Source organism: Gasterosteus aculeatus, chromosome 4, assembly GCF_964276395.1.
Source record: "Gasterosteus aculeatus chromosome 4, fGasAcu3.hap1.1, whole genome shotgun sequence".
Taxonomy (NCBI): domain Eukaryota; kingdom Metazoa; phylum Chordata; class Actinopteri; order Perciformes; family Gasterosteidae; genus Gasterosteus; species Gasterosteus aculeatus.
The window spans coordinates 32,593,557-32,608,839 of record NC_135691.1 but is presented as its reverse complement, the minus strand read 5'-3'; the positions used below and the strand labels follow the sequence as shown (position 1 = coordinate 32,608,839).

The following is a 15,283-nucleotide window of genomic DNA, read 5'->3' as shown; positions in this document are numbered from 1 at the left end:
GCCTTGAGTTCTGATATTTTTATTCTTCAACCTTCAACTTATGTGGACATATTTACCGGATAGAAAAAATGTGTTGTGTGTGTGTGTTTAAAAAAGATGAACATAGTTCATTTCAGGCTTCACACCAGTCGTACGGATTTTTTTCAGATTTCTATTTCTATTTTTTCTGTACGTCAATTTGACACATTTTATTTTTTAGATTATTTTGCAGATAAATTCACGTTCCTACTCGTGATGTTTTTATGATTAACACCTTAGTGTTTCCAAGTATATAAAAACGACAACAAGTGACTTTACTTTTAAGACCTCAGTAAATATCCTACATACTTACTCAACAACTTTGAGAATACGATTGGAGCGTCGAATGCAGAACCAAACTACATTACCCAGAAGCTCTTGCTACCAAAACATAACCACGTGTATCTTTTTATCCAATCCGCGGCCCGGCCGCGATGTTGCCCTATTGACGTGTCGTATTCGGTTATCATCGAGGAAAACACAGGTCTGTATTTCACGCTCCGGAGCCAGTCTCTCTGACCGTCCCCGCTTTTCACGACAGGTGGAACAATGTCGGAGCCCAGCAAGCCGGACATCGCCGCTATCTTCAAGCGACTCCGCGGGGTTCCCACGAACAAGGTGAGAGTTCCGCCCGGTTTGCTCTCCGTAGACGAGGAAGTTGAACCGCGCCGTCTGACACGTCGCACTTTGACGAACGCCGAAGCTAACGTCAACTAACCGCTAACCGACGTTAGCTGTTCCTCGCGTCACCGTGATTTAACTTCACTGAACCGGGTGTTTTTTTCGGTTGAATCGTGACCCCGCTAACATCGACTTGACGCTTAATTTACGTCACCGTATGTTAACGTTAGCCTAGCTAGCTGACGTTACATTTGACGGTTGGCTAGCTGGGTTTGTTTAGGCTTGTCTTTTTTTTTTAAGCATTTCGTCCGCGTGACACCGCAGAGCATCCTGAACTAAACTCCCATCGGAACGCTTTTTCCTCTCCCCCTTTTTTAGTTAAAATATTAGTCAACGTTAATATAATTGCGCAATTCCAACCCGCTTCGCCAACAGCTGTTAGAATGATCCGCCAGCGACGTGCACTTCAGACCCTCCACGGTTACAAACACCTTCCACGTTGTTTTTCCTACTTTATGGACTTTACACGTGTGACCTGAGCCGAGGGAGTGAGTTTAAACATGACGTCAGTGTTTCTCTTCCTCCCCAAAGGCTTGCTTCGACTGCTCGGCCAAAAACCCCAGTTGGGCCAGCATCACCTACGGTGTGTTCCTGTGCATAGACTGCTCCGGGACGCACAGGTCTCTCGGGGTGCACCTCACCTTTATCAGGTAAGTCAGGAGCTATTTACGAAGTGCACTTTCAGAAATAAAAAGGAAAAAGGTTTAATGTATTTGGCAGGAAATACCAAACTGTGGATTGCAACACGTTTTTTAACTCTTTACATCTAGTAGTAGAAGGTGATACGGGGGAAAAGACACACACTTGTTCTGTATTTATTTTAAGACGAGATCCGGGGTCATCCAGTGTCAACAAGTCAAACGTGTTCTCATGGGCGTTACTTAGAGATTATGACAAAGACACTGTATTTATGTCAAGGCTCCACTGGCCAATAGGAAGAGGCCGACCCCGGAGCAATGAGCACCATGAGCTTTCTGCAGGCAGAGTATAATGAACTACAAGCTAGTGATGAAATAAACGACAACAAAAAAGCACACCGTTGCACAAGATTGTTGGTATGAGTAGATGCTGGAGATGCTGTTTGTCCCTCTCCTGACACCGTTGTGTTTCACAGGTCCACTGAGCTGGATTCCAACTGGTCGTGGTTCCAGCTGAGATGTATGCAAGTGGGAGGCAATTCCAACGCGGTCGGTACCCAAAGGCGCCATATGACAACGCACATGTTAACGCCAGCGTTGCATTACTCGGGGTCCTTATTTAACTTTGTTAAATTCAAGTGCCGTCTTTCCCCAATACATATATCTGCAGATTGCATTTTTCAACCAACACGGATGCACAACCAGCGCCGCCAATACCAAGTACAACAGCAGGGCCGCTAAGCTGTACAGGGAGAAGATAAAGAGCTTAGCCACACATGCGACCAAAAGTCACGGCACTGAGGTAATGCAGACATTATTTGTGTCTCATCTCATCCTACGCTCGCAGTTTGCTCCACTGAGTGGAATAAAGCCAGAATGGAGAGATTAGATTAAACAAAGTTTGACTTTTTGTGTAGTTCTTCTTTGCCTGTCATACTTTGCATACCGGTGTCAGTTGTACTGCTCTTCTTCTGTCTAGTTGTGGCTTGACAGTCAGGCTCCTCTCTCCCCAACGTCACCAGACGACAAGCAGTTGGATTTCTTCAGTCTGCATTCTCAGGTATGAAACCTGGTGGTTGGATACCTACTTAGAGAGTGAAGAGGGATTTATCATTTTGTCCCGTGTGTCTCTTTTAACGCCCAGACTTTTCCTGACAATTTGAACATGCCCAAATGTCATCCCATCGCCTCCACGTCAGAGAAGCCCGTAACCGTGGAAACGGAGGAAGACCGTAACGGTATTTAATTCAAACATGCACGTGTTGTATTTGTGTCAATCCATTGATTCGGCTCATCACATCCAAATGAAACCTCTTCAGGTAATCTAGACGAGGGTCCTAGTGTGGACATGCTGAGTGCCTCTCCAAAAGCAAATCCAGGTCGGTTTATCTTCCTCACTTTTTTATTTTTGTGTCTGAAATAAAGCTGAACAGTAGAATATGTGGCTTTACTGTCCTTTGACCCCCTGCAGAGCCCTCTGGACTTTTTAAGAAGAAGCCAACTGCTGCCAAGAAAACGGTACGTACTCGTAGTAACTTCATGTTGGACTTTGCATTCATAGCATGTTTAGTGACAATGTCTCTGCCTCCAGCTGGCCTCTAAGAAAGGCGGTCTTGGTGCACAAAAGGTCAGCAGCAAGAGCTTCTCAGACCTGGAGAAGAAGGCGCAAGCTGCCGACAAGCTCCGAGAGAAAGACGAGAGCACCGGTGGTGCCAAGAGCTACAAAGCCGAGGAATCCATGTGGGTTTCCTCTCGTCTTCTGCCTTTGAGACATTTTATCCTCTCTACGTTTTGTCATCCCTTAAACTCCTCTCCCTTCTTCCCTCTCAGCTCTCCGTCCCTGCGGCTGGCCTGTAAAGACTTTGAGCAGCAGAGGAAAATGGAGGAGAAGAAGATGAAGGGACTGGAGGGGAATAAGAAAGTGCAATCTGAGAGACTGGGCATGGGAATGGGCATGAGGAGGTATGATGATGATGATGAAGACACCAGTGGTCCTGTGGTTGATATTGCTCTACTTGTCCATGGTGTGGTGGTGGCCTTGTCTCAACGTGACTGTCTCGTGTCTCTGCTCCGTCAGTGGAGTGTCTCACTCCGTGACGTCGGACATGCACATCATCCAGCAGGAGAGTCCGATGGGAAACAAGAGCACCAAAGCCCGGCGCTTCACCGGCGACGACGAGGACGAAGGCTCCTTCAGCGCCAAGTGGGTTAAACATCATTGATAATACTCCTGTTATGAACGTTCATCGCGGCCGTTTTGAGTACAACTTTAACATCCGCCCCTGCAGTTTGTATTTGCAGGAATGGTTCTCACACATTCACGGGCTTCTTTTTCTTTAGGGTTCTGTCCCGGTTCGAGGATAAAACGGAAACCTCAGACAGTTTCTCCTCGAGGTGGGACGACCGCGGCGAGGAAGGCGGCTGGATGAAGGAGAGCAAGAAACCAGAGCCGGACTTCTTCTTGACCTCCACTATAACATCACTGAACGACAGGTAGGATGTGGTGTGTTTTGTAATACAATTACACCCAAAATACAGAGCCGTGAATTAGTGCTTATTCCTGTTATCTCCCAAAGATGAATTCATTTGTTTGTTGTTAGACCGACGGGCAGAAGAAAACCAGAAGCCGTCCCAGACACAGGAGAAGCTCAGAGGAAGTATGGACGCGACGTGAAATCCATCTCTTCGGACACGTTCTTTGGGAACCGAGATAACTCTGAGGTGCAAGACGTGCTTCCGAGTCAAGTTCTTCTCGATGTACATTTCTGCATCTAAAAGCGACTGAGCCTTGAAGAGTAACGTGTTCTTCTCTTTTAGTACGAGGCCAAAACACGACTGGAAAGATATTCCGGGAGTTCCTCTATAAGTTCAGCCGACCTCTTCGACGATCCCAAGAAACAAGCCAGTAAGAAACAACCGGCTCGAGGTCACTCTAATAATTCCATCTCACGCCACGTGACACAACAACAACAACAATAAGACTTAAGCGATCCCCTCGTCCCGTCCTGTGATGGTTGATGTTTTGTACGTTTTCCCGCAGCGAGCTCGTACCGTCTGACCAACGTGCTGCCCAACGCTCCCGACATGTCGCAGCTCAAACTGGGAGTCCGCTCGGTCGCGGGGAGGCTCTCCGTCATGGCCAGCGGCGTCGTGACCTCCATTCAGGTCGGTCAGAGCTCCGCCTCCTCGAATCTAGAGCGCGGAAGCGCTCCGTCTCACGGGAAACCTCTGTGGGAGGGGGGAGTTCTAACCGTGTTTCCCTCATTCCAGGATCACTACAGCACCTGAACTCCTCGGACTCGGCGCCCTGATATTCGTCCCGTGTTTGGCGGAGTCGGATGGGTTTAAATGAGTGCGACGGGCCTCCACCCTGTGTACGTCTAATGTCTAGTTTTTTATTAGATAATGTATATACACAACAGTTGTTTGAATCAAGAGGATCAAGCACAATATTTTCTGCAGAAGTAACGTTCCCCCGCGGGCATCTGGAAGGATCTCTGTGTACAGTTCAGGTATTAAGAATATTTAGTTTGCAATGTATTGCTTCATTGACTTTGCGGTTGTGGGATTTAAAATGTGTAGAAGTATAATATGTAGCACAGTGTTTGTTGTTTTTTGAAGGAAGGATTTGAGTTTTGATTTCTTTAGTTGACGAGGTATTAAAAAAAAAAAAAAGTGGAGGAAATTGTTTTAAAATGGTCGACATACTCTCGCTCATCACAAGCGATCTGTATCGTGCTGTTTTGCACCTTCCCGAGGGTTTGAAAGTGTCCTTTCTGTCCCCGAAGTGCACTTATATTTGCTCGTCAACAGACAGGAACAATACCTGATTAAGAGGCCGCGGGGGACCAGATATATATATATAATTTCTTTATTCAGGCATTGTATCTGTTGTATAAACTGGAATTGGCCTTATTAGCACCGAAGTTTCATTACTTGTTTATTAATGTAAAAAGACAAGACGGCATGGAAGCAGAAGTAGCTGAAAAGTTAGACTTTTTAAAAATGTTATTTGAATAACACCAATCTTCTCATCTGATCCTATCATCCTGTCCGTCGAGCAATCCGCTTTAGAGCATCGGAATGAGCCACATGATGCGCCTCAGTTAGCTCCGCGCTCTCTTTGGTCTCAGTCCTGCCGCTTGAACGCTTACAGATGTCGTAAATTGATAATGTGGTCAACAGTGTAACCTTTAGATTCGTGGATTTTGGGGGGGGTGCCTTTTGGGGATTTTTAGATTTGAACTTGTAGATCTTTTTGTTATGTCGTTACTTAAAATGTAACGGCACTCACTGAAGACGGCGAAAGTGCAGCAACACATGTCCACTTCAAACACGAATCCCTTTAAAAGCCCTCTTTTCTGTTTTTGCTGTAACATACTGCCGAGGCCTGAGTGTGCAACCGTGAGCTGGTATCTGGGTGTGATTTATGGATTGGACATTTAAATGAAATAGAATAATCTGTTAATGGTTCTAATATGTAGTTTGAATCAAGTTGTTGAATATGGAACACTAAAAGTGAAAGTTGTAGATCCTTCAATGACCAAATATTCATCACTCTATGCCTTAGTCCAAAGATCTCTGATTAACGCGCCCTCATAGTGTCACATTGCTTTATTGTGGAGAAACAAGTGGTAATTGTTTTGCACATTATTTGTTGGAAATTGCATGTGGCATCTTTTGCTTGAATGTACTGTATTAGACTTTTGCGTCCGTATTAGACCTTAATTTTTGTTCTTTGTAATATTGTTTATCCTCTGCCGTTTATTATTATTATCAAATGTTACGTAGCCTGAGCAAGTTGCATGACCCTTGTAGTGAATAATCGCTGACACATCCTGAATACAAAAAGCTCCGGCTGCTGGGCCCTATAATGGTCGAGTAACAGAATTGGCCAATAAAACTGCACCGTACTGCTACTTGCAATGCTGTACAAGGCTTTGAATCACCATTTATAGAAAGCTAAAGAGAGTTTTGACATATTTTGACACTCAAAATGTAAGTACAATGTTTTTGAAACCTGGCAAATAAATGGCTTGTGACAAAGCTCATTTACTGGTCATTTTGTGCCGACACCTCACGCGTTCTCTCTGTTGGATTAATGAAAGGCAGACGAGTTTACATCTTCAATTGTTGTGTTTTGTCCTTCCAACAGTCTCAATGCAAACAAAGTCATCCATCTATCTAATTGGTTAATTGTTTACACTTGGAAGATATTACCAAGCCAGCATTGGCCACCTTCAGGATAAATGCTGGCAGTCGCTTACGTGGCTGGCTGAGATGTTCAGGGTACTCCGCACGCTGTCGGAAAACGGAGTGTTACAAGTAGTTTACGGTTTAAAGCATAGACGTAACGAATAAGCCACTTGGAAAAAGAACAGAAGAAGAAGAAAAAACCTTGGTTTGTTTCAGCTAAAAGACAAGACATCCAAACAATGGCTAAGTTTGGCCGTTTTGTGTTTTTGATTTAACATATCTGTTAATAGTTATGCTTACGACTTTATCGTTGAGCACCCGAAGGCGGCATTTTCCCGAGGACCGTTCACGTACTGTCGTTAATTCCTCTTTCAACGTCACGTCAGCGTCACGTACAATGCGCCAGTGTGCTAAAATGCCTACTGAGTTAAAGCAGCGGAAAAAGTCCCCAAAACAAAACAACGAAGGTAATGAAACATCGGCTGCGAACGGCGAGGATGAAACTCCGAAAGCCGAGCCGGGAATCCTCGCAGGAGAGAATAAAGCGTCTTCCGGTTGGGACATTTTGAGTTTAATGTGCGTTTTGTCGCTCGCTGCATGCGCAGCTCTCAGTTGGTAAGTGTTCATCGGCGTTTGCGTCAATGCCATAAATGTAGCGCTCCGTCTCTCTGCTTCAGTTCGGTTTGTGCTTCTCGGCTTTTCAGGCTGGTGCTGCAGCAGAATGAGAGGTTTTCCGAGATTGAGGAAAAGTATAAGTCGTTAAACGGAAAGACTTCCAGCCTGTTCGCCATGGAGGAGGACGTCTTAAAGGTTTCCAAGAAGGTACGTTTCTTGTGCGCATCATGTGAAAGCCTCCAAAGATGGAGGTTTAAAGGGTCATTTCACCCGAATGACAAATAACAAAAGGTCGGAATGTAATTGAAATCGACCTGAAACACGTTTCCACCAAAATAAAAGTCCGTATAGTAATACAAAACCTAAATAGCCAGATTATCTGCATAGCTATATTGATACCACTTTAGGTAAAGTGATAGAATATATGATCATACTTTGTGTCATTAGTACGAAATTATGGTTTACGTATGTGTGCGTCCTTTGTTGGCTTTCATGGTTTCAATGTATTATTATAAATAGATAATGTTCTGCTAAATGCTTTTAATGTGGTTTAGAGAGAAAGGAAACAAGTACTGTGAGTAACCAGGGGGTCAGGAGATGAAATGTGAGGGTTTGTGAGATAATTCCCATCACAATTTTCTTTGCTTTTTTTTCAAACAAAATTTGTTCTATATTTGCTTGTCTTGTAAAATGCTGAATAAATATTCCAATGGAGCAACCAGGGGACACAAACCCCGGTTTTTAAGCAGAATCTGATTTGTCGTTAGAGGTCACAGGTCGAGATGGCTGGCGACTCTTTCAAAATGTAACAACAACTACTGTCAGCTGAGCCCAAAAGGTCTTTGTTGCATCCTCAATGTCCATCGTTTCCAGCTGTGTCCATTCATAAATGAAAACCGAGGACCGTAGAGCTCCCACAGAAACCGCCCCCCTGCTTTGTGTTTGCGGCCGCAGCTCGCCGCCTCCGAAGACGACCTACGGGAAGCGCTCTCCACCGTCTCCATGGCGACGCGACTCGAGCAGGAAATCTCCACCCTCCACGCCGCCGTCGCGGTGATGCAGGACGACGAGAACTCCGCCTCGCGTGACCTGCAGACGGTCAACGCCCACTTCCTGAACGTGACGGAGACGTGGCAGCAGCGCCTGGCCGCCGTCTCCTCCGACCTGACCGCCCTGAAGGCGGAGTCCCGGGAGGCTCACGCCGGCGCCACGGAGCGGGTCAACGAGGCCGAGCGGAGGGGCCGCTCGCTGGCGGAGCGGTTGGAGGAGCTCGAGGACAGCACCGGGAGGAACGCCCGCGCCATGGAGCGCACCGAGGGCGACGACACCCGGCGGGCGGAGGAGCACCTGGACTGGAACACCGAGCAGGTCCACAAGCTGGAGGAGCGGATCCGCGGCCTGACCGCCAGCTCGGCGGAGCTCGGCTCCCAGCTCGAGGAGCACGTGCCCCGGGCGCGGGAGTGCGAGGAGCACCTGCCCCAGGTGGAGGAGGCGGTGCGCTCCATCCTGAGGCTGGCGGCGGACCTGAGCGCGGCGGAGAGGTGCCTGGAGGAGGTGACGCTGCAGGTGTTCGGGACCGAGGACGGCATGCTGAAGGCGATCAATGAAATCCTGGAGATCCGGCAGGAGCTGGACACCCTGCAGGCTCAGAACAGCATCCTCAAGATGAAGAACGAGCTGTCGGTGGTCAAAGAGGCGGTCCGAGAGCTCACCATGGTGCTTCGGGGAAATGCGGAGGACAACCCGAGGGACTCTGATGCTCCGGAGGAAGAAGGGTGGAATGAGGAAGAGGAGGAGGAGTGGGAAGACGATCACAAGGATGAGACAACTCAACTTCTGCACGATGACTTCCCTGAATGATGTCATTGTTTTGATCCGATTAGGAGGTTTCTTTTCAGCCGTGAAGCGATCAAAGTTCAGTATTATAGTTTCTAAAGTGTACCTCGGTTTCAACATTAACTCTGGTGGACATGCACTGTTTTACATTTGGTCTAAGTTATTTATTTTGAATGTGAAGTGACACATGTGATGTTCCTTTTGTAAAACATGCCCAATTATATAAAACCATCTTACAGTATTTCCACGTGACACTACATTAGAATTGAAGCAAGAAGTTGATTGATTGACAGAAAAGTGATTGTAAACTGGACATTTTTTCACAATATCATTTACTTTTTGGGGAAATACAAGTTGCTGAAAATAAACTGTAATACATCTTAATGTTTTAATGGATTTCACACAATAAAATCCCCCTTTTTATTGAAAAATAAATCTCATTTGTGTTAAATCCGCCAAGTGTTTTACATGAAATAACCTGACATGATGTCTTCTAACGTGAGTGCTCGTATACCTGACACCCGACCCTGTGTGTCCCCTTTTAGTGTGCGAGCGTCCAGCAGATGCTGGAGGACCTCGGGGGTCAGCGGGGGGCTCTGCGGCCTCGGCTGGAGGCTTTGGAGCAGGACGTGAGCCGGCTGAAGGACTGGGCCTCCGGGTTGGGCGAGAAACGAGCTCAGCTGCGGAGCAGCCAGGCGTCGCTGAGAGACGCCGTGGGACGGATCGAAGAGCGCACCTCGGCCATCGCCACAGACTTTGCCAACAAGGTGTGCCGGGTTGTTTTAATTGATGGTTGCTTCTCAGAGTGACGTCTTAACATTTTTTTGTTTTGTCCAATCAAGTCTATTATTGAAATGTCACATTTTTTTGCTAAATCACAAACGATTGATTCATTTTTTGGTGATCAACTCATCATTGCAGGTAAGTAAAAATTGTTTACACGACACGGAAAACAAAACGACATACGACAAAATATGTATCACTCAATTTGGAGGCACCTCCCAATAACAATTCAATACTTATTAAGGAAATGTGAATTTGTTTTATTCTGTGCTGTTATTTATTTATTGGGATATAATCAGCAGAAATATTTTAAATATTTTGATCTATAAAGATTCAATTAGGCATGGTGAAATCCAAATGTTTAGTCTGAAATGGCTGTCTGACCCTCCCTCCCCCACTAGGTGGCGTCAGTGAGGACAGACGTGCGCAGGATGGAAGGCCTGCGCTCCGAGCTGGAGTCTCTGCTGACTCAGGTGGCGCAGCTCGAAGGCAAGGCCGCGCAGGTGGAGCACGGCATGGTCAAGCGCATCGGGGACGTCCTGACCGACAGCGTCGACCGGGTCTCCAAACTCCGCGCCGCCAGCGAACGCAACACGAAGGCCATCGACGAGCTCCGCGCCGCGCGCGTCCCCGAGCTCGCCGCCGCGCACGCACGGCTCTCCGAGCGCCTGGCGGAGCTGGAGAGCGCCAGAGCGCGCGTGGTCCGAACGGCGACTTTCGCCAGCGACCTCAAACCCAAAGTCGCCGCCATAAGGCGGGACTTCGGGGCCTTCGAGCCCCAGCTGTCGGACCTGACTCTGCGCATTGGGAGGCTCGCGGAGGAGCTCATGCAGAGGGAGCGCGAGGTCGCCGAGCTGCGGGAGACTCTGGCGAACCTCACGGCGGTGGGGGGAGACTTGGACGCGACGTCCAGACGCGTCAGCGCAATGGCTGATGTGTCCGTGGGATGATGGAGAGATGGATGGATGGATGCACCTTGACGTCCTCGAAGGGTCTTCTGCTGTTTGGAGGTCGTGCATCTGAATGAACTTGGCCGTCACGGGATCGAGTCCAGTCTTGGGACTTTTTGTTTTTATTTTATTTTTTTTGTACAACGCCAATAAAAGAAAAGCGTGATGTCCTCTCCTTGTGCCCCTGTGGAGAATTCTAATAATCACCCTTGGAATGGTCGTTTTTACATTACAGTGTTTTACCGTTAACTTTTAGACAAAACTATGTCTAAAAAGCAGCTTCCTGCAGCCCCTGTTCAACTAACATGTCCTAAAGGGTTCATCAGTGTCCGAATGCCTTCAGAGAGTCACAGCTGCAGCCTGAGGGCTTCCAACAAGGAAGCACATTTCTGCAGAACACCTGGACGAGAGTCAAAACGTAAACCTGAGAAGGGAAAATTACATGTTGTGTCCAACTGCTGTTTAAGGAGGAAAGAGCTCAGCGTTTGCTATTCAGTCTGTTTTTAATGTGTTACACTTTATTGTAAATGACGTGGATCTATGTGAGAAGTCAATAAATGGATTATTACACTACTGAGATGGAATTCCTCGTTGGGTGTTAACACATTTTAGCGGCCTACAGGAAATATGCCAATCATGATGTCACGGCAAAAGCAGTTTGAGCACCAAATCACAGGTTTAACCGGTAATGTCAAAGCAAGAATTCCTTCTTCACAGCTCTATGTCAACAAGAGTTTTTATTATTTATTCTAAAAAACAAAGAGCTTCTCCTTGCATTTGGTTTGTTCCAGAAAAACAACAGCAGAAAAAAAATCAGAAACAGCAGAAAATTCAACAAAAACAAGATATTAGAAAAAGAGGAACTACAGTGCAGAATGAATGTGTATTTGAATTCACAGATCAGCAGCAGTTTACAGCTCTGCCTCCCCCCCTTTGTCGAAAACAATTCTTCATGAAAACAGGAAAAGAACGCGCGCCATGGTCACCCTTTGGTAATCATCGTTGTCATGTTCTGGCATCCCAATGTCACATTGTCCCAACTACTTTCCCTTCTTTCCTTTGGACAAGCCCTCCAGTGTCTTCGTGGTCTCCTGCAGGGCCTTCTGAAGAGCAGAAATCGACTCATCGTGGCGCTCTAGCTTGGCCGCCTTGGCTTCCAAACCCTCCACCGTGCTACTCAAACTCTGCAGCGCCTCCGGCTTCACGCCGCCGTTGCTTTCCTCCAGGGCGCCGAGCCTCTCCTCCAAGGCCGCCACCTGCTCACCCAGGCTGGAGTCCTTCGAAGACCGCTTGGTTTGGGCGCTGCCCAGAGCGGCCATGTTGGATTGGAGCTCCCCCAAAATGCTTTTCAGTGCCTCCACCTCCTGGTCCACGCCGGAATGGGCTTTCTCCGCGGCCCGCCCCTGTGCGGCCAGCGCGCTCTCGTGGGTGTCGTACTTGGCGAACAGGGATTCCACTTTGGCGGAGATGTCTGACACGGACGCCGACAGGGACTCACCGTTCTCCTCCGACGTTTTAACCCTGCCCTCCAGGTCCTCCGATCTCCTCTGGACCTGAGCCGCTTCCGCCGCCACCTGCTTCTCAACGCTGAGGACGGCATCGGCGGCGTCCTGCACCACGCCCTCCAGCGTCGCGCTCTTGTCCCTCAGAGCCTGGACCTCCGCCTCCGTCGCGGCCAGTGACTGCCTCAGGTTCCCCACGGTGTCTTGCACCACCGACCTCACTGATTCGACTTCTAGGGACAGCGAGGCGACTTCCTGGTTACGAGTCTGGAGCTCCGACCTCACGGCGCCTATCTGCTCCAGGATCGAGTCGGCCGATTCGTCCGAAGCCTCTTTGGCCATTTTGATCTCCGCTACGGCGTCGACGATGGCCGAGAGCTCCTGTTTGACGAGCGCGGGGTCCACAATGTCCGCCAGGCGGGCCTTGACGTCGGCCAGCTGGCTCTGCGCTTCGCCCTGAGCTTCCGTGAACTCCGCCACGTTGGCCGCGATGGACCGGCTCACTTCGGCCAGACGCTCCTCCACGGTGTTCTCCAGAGAGGAGAAGTCCCGCTCTCGGGCCTCCTTCACCTCGTTGATGCCGTCTGAAAGGTCCTTCAGCAGGTTGTTCTGGAGCCGCTGAAGGGCCTCCTCCACCCTCCTCGTCTCCACCTCGCCCCTCTTCATCCGGCTGACTGCCCCCTCCAGCTCCACCCGCGTGACGCCCAGGGACGACTCCAGTCCGTCCACGACGCTCCCCAGGGACTCCACCTGCGGGACAACAACTGTTTTTAACGTCCGCAGGAAGGGGGTCGGACACGTGCACGATTCACTCGACATCAACCGCCCAGGAGCTGAGGAACAGCCCGGTTTTCAGATTATTTTGCATTTATTTTCAGTGACGCTGTGTGTTTTTAAGTGGTTTGCTTTGCTCGGGAGGAAGAGATGTTTCTCAGTAGACTTTTAAACGCCTTTGTAAAATACAAATCTATCAGTGAATTAATTAGTTTGTTTGTAACAGCGTTGGCTCAGTCAACTGAGATGCACCCATTTACTGATGATTTTTTTGGAAAGCTCAGTTGTCCAACGGTGGATCTTGAGTTAACTTTATATTCAATAACTACTAAGGTGACGATGCAATCTTCACATCTTGGTGTCTCTATTCTGAGTACTATTGTAGAAAAGCGAGTTCCCACCCAAATGAAACTGACACAACAAACACATTTGCATCGGAACAATTAATCACAGCTGAAGCAAGTGTAGGTGAGTAGGTGACAAATGTCGCATTCGGGGGGAGGGGAGAGACTGAATGTAATGGGGGAGGACATCATGAGCCAGTGAGCTTTGGTTTCTCTGTGATTACACTGAACAATGACATGTTTTATGCCTGAAAAATAGACGATCAGACAACAAATGATTCATTTACACAGGCTCTGCAACTTCATTTACTTTTGAGACGTTTGCTGAATGAACGAAAGCATGAGGAGGACGAGCTCCATAGTTCACCAAAAACCACCCAACCCCCCTTTCAGTGACTCCAGTACAACAGTGATGTAATGTCTAACATTAACACGCATTTCCTGTGCAAAATGTGTATTTTGGCAGCGGTTCGTGGAGAGGCTCGGGAGCCCCTTGCTGATGCCCTTCACGCCCAATGATGTTCCCGTGGCTTTCTCCTACCTGTTGGACGACGCGCTCCACTTTTCCGCTCAGCTCCGCGCTCTGACGCGCCGCCTCCTCGTGTCTGGCGCCGCTCTTCTGGATCTCCTCCACCACTCGCTGCATGTAAAAAGCAGCGAAGCCGGCGGCGCTCAGCAACGCGACGTAAAACAGCGCGGTCGCGACGAGGCCCAGGCTGAGGCAGCTCCCCGATCCTGACCCCTGAGGCCCGGGGCCGCTCACCCCGTTGCCGGTGCTCCTCGGGCTCTTCTTCGGCGCATCCTCCGCGCTGGATGCGGCGGCGGCGGCGGCGGCGCTCTTCTCGCTCGAGCTGTTCTTGTGTCGGTTTTTTGCAGTCATCGTCAATGGGAGCTCACCGAGAGCAGTGTGTTTGTGTGTCTGTGTGTGTGTGTGTGTGTCAGGGGTGAGGGCTGCTGGTGTTTTGCAGTCGTGGATGGCGAATGTTTCCAGTACAGTCCCACAAACTGGCCCAGTAGCGTATCAGTGAGCGCGTCGTGTCGTCTCTAGCGTCGAGGTATGCGGATGGGGGCTGTCCCGTGTTAAACTTCGGGCTCTGCATGGGTCCACTACAATGCACAAGAACCGCATTCCAAAAAAGATTGCACCTTAGTGATGCTCCTTGTTGCCATCTAAAACCACATGGTGCATATTGTTTTAGAAGAATCCCTTTTCTGCAGAAGCATCCATGGTGCAGCAGCAATGATTGTTCCTGAAAAGGGATTTGGTCAACTTTCAAAATGGTCCAGATGATCAACATCGACCATTAGCGTGAATTAACTAAAAATAAAAAGTAAAATATATGAATGCGAATTAGTGAGGGACATACCCGGCTCCGACTTTGGTCTAAACGCCCCCCAACACAGCGCTATTGTCCGAAATCCGTAATTTATATTAATGACCGTAACTGTGACTGTAATTAGTCTGTTTATTTACTGTGACACGCGGGGGACAAAAGAGGTAATAATTCACTATAAAGAAGCTGTAGCTGGTTTAAAGTGAGGCCCAGCGGTGCAGGGAGGGGCTGTTTCTTCCCTCGCTCCTCCTTTCATACGTGGCATCTGCAGGCTGCTGTTAACTCCTCGGGTTAAGCCTCTGCACAGACATCATCAGAGCCACTCGAAGGGGGAAGAAGGGAAATGTGCAAGTGTGTCATTTGTTCCAGTCCTTTAGATTTTGAGTGCAAGTGAATGAACATAGAGTTCTGCATGGGACTTTTTCTAAATAGTACATCAGTCAACAAACAACAACAAAACATTGCTATTGCACGGTTTATTTAATTCTCCTATATCTGAATTATACATTATTTCTATATCCGTTTGGTTTTACTTTTTTGTGCAAATCTTTTCTGTTTCTGCTTATGATAACATGCAGTATACATATATATCAAGTATGTGAAAAGCAAATA

At 48.2% G+C, this 15,283-nt stretch overlaps 3 protein-coding genes across 4 annotated transcripts; 2 read left to right on the top strand and 1 right to left on the bottom strand.

Annotated features, from left to right (window-relative positions):
• Window positions 1–421: 421 nt before the first annotated feature.
• Window positions 422–6,388, top strand: arfgap3 (ADP-ribosylation factor GTPase activating protein 3). The gene is made up of 16 exons (XM_040173088.2): window positions 422–636; window positions 1,231–1,349; window positions 1,814–1,886; window positions 2,008–2,139; window positions 2,317–2,397; window positions 2,482–2,575; window positions 2,657–2,716; window positions 2,809–2,855; window positions 2,929–3,077; window positions 3,168–3,299; window positions 3,415–3,540; window positions 3,678–3,830; window positions 3,938–4,058; window positions 4,155–4,242; window positions 4,378–4,502; window positions 4,608–6,388. The coding sequence occupies exons 1-16, from the start codon at window positions 568–570 to the stop codon at window positions 4,623–4,625; spliced, it is 1,587 nt and encodes a 528-aa protein (XP_040029022.2). The 5' UTR covers window positions 422–567; the 3' UTR covers window positions 4,626–6,388.
• Window positions 6,383–11,290, top strand: ikbip (IKBKB interacting protein). 2 transcript variants are annotated; one of them, XM_040173092.2, is made up of 4 exons: window positions 6,383–7,148; window positions 7,238–7,355; window positions 9,530–9,751; window positions 10,169–11,290. In XM_040173092.2, exons 1-4 carry the CDS (start codon window positions 6,826–6,828, stop codon window positions 10,715–10,717), a joined length of 1,212 nt encoding a protein of 403 aa, XP_040029026.2. In that variant the 5' UTR covers window positions 6,383–6,825; the 3' UTR covers window positions 10,718–11,290. The 2 variants fall into 2 exon arrangements, with proteins under 2 accessions (XP_040029026.2, XP_040029025.2); XM_040173091.2 differs by having other exon boundaries at window positions 8,103–9,751.
• Window positions 11,291–11,440: 150 nt separating this feature from the next.
• ckap4 (cytoskeleton associated protein 4) lies at window positions 11,441–15,119 on the bottom strand. The gene is made up of 3 exons (XM_040173089.2): window positions 14,705–15,119; window positions 13,879–14,587; window positions 11,441–12,969 (listed from the first exon to the last, which is right to left on the bottom strand). The coding sequence occupies exons 2-3, from the start codon at window positions 14,215–14,217 to the stop codon at window positions 11,758–11,760; spliced, it is 1,551 nt and encodes a 516-aa protein (XP_040029023.2). The 5' UTR covers window positions 14,218–14,587; window positions 14,705–15,119; the 3' UTR covers window positions 11,441–11,757.
• Window positions 15,120–15,283: the final 164 nt, after the last annotated feature.

Coding starts and splice junctions, on each gene's coding strand:
- ikbip (XM_040173091.2), top strand. CDS start 6,826: ATGCTTACGACTTTATCGTTGAGCACCCGAAGGCGGCATTTTCCCGAG. Junction 7,149..7,237: donor GCATGCGCAGCTCTCAGTTG/GTAAGTGTTCAT, acceptor TCGGCTTTTCAG/GCTGGTGCTGCAGCAGAATG. Junction 7,356..8,102: donor TCTTAAAGGTTTCCAAGAAG/GTACGTTTCTTG, acceptor TTGCGGCCGCAG/CTCGCCGCCTCCGAAGACGA.
- arfgap3 (XM_040173088.2), top strand. CDS start 568: ATGTCGGAGCCCAGCAAGCCGGACATCGCCGCTATCTTCAAGCGACTC. Junction 2,398..2,481: donor TCTTCAGTCTGCATTCTCAG/GTATGAAACCTG, acceptor TTTAACGCCCAG/ACTTTTCCTGACAATTTGAA. Junction 2,856..2,928: donor CAACTGCTGCCAAGAAAACG/GTACGTACTCGT, acceptor CTCTGCCTCCAG/CTGGCCTCTAAGAAAGGCGG.
- ckap4 (XM_040173089.2), bottom strand. CDS start 14,217: ATGACTGCAAAAAACCGACACAAGAACAGCTCGAGCGAGAAGAGCGCC. Junction 12,970..13,878: donor TGGAGCGCGTCGTCCAACAG/GTAGGAGAAAGC, acceptor GTTGTCCCGCAG/GTGGAGTCCCTGGGGAGCGT.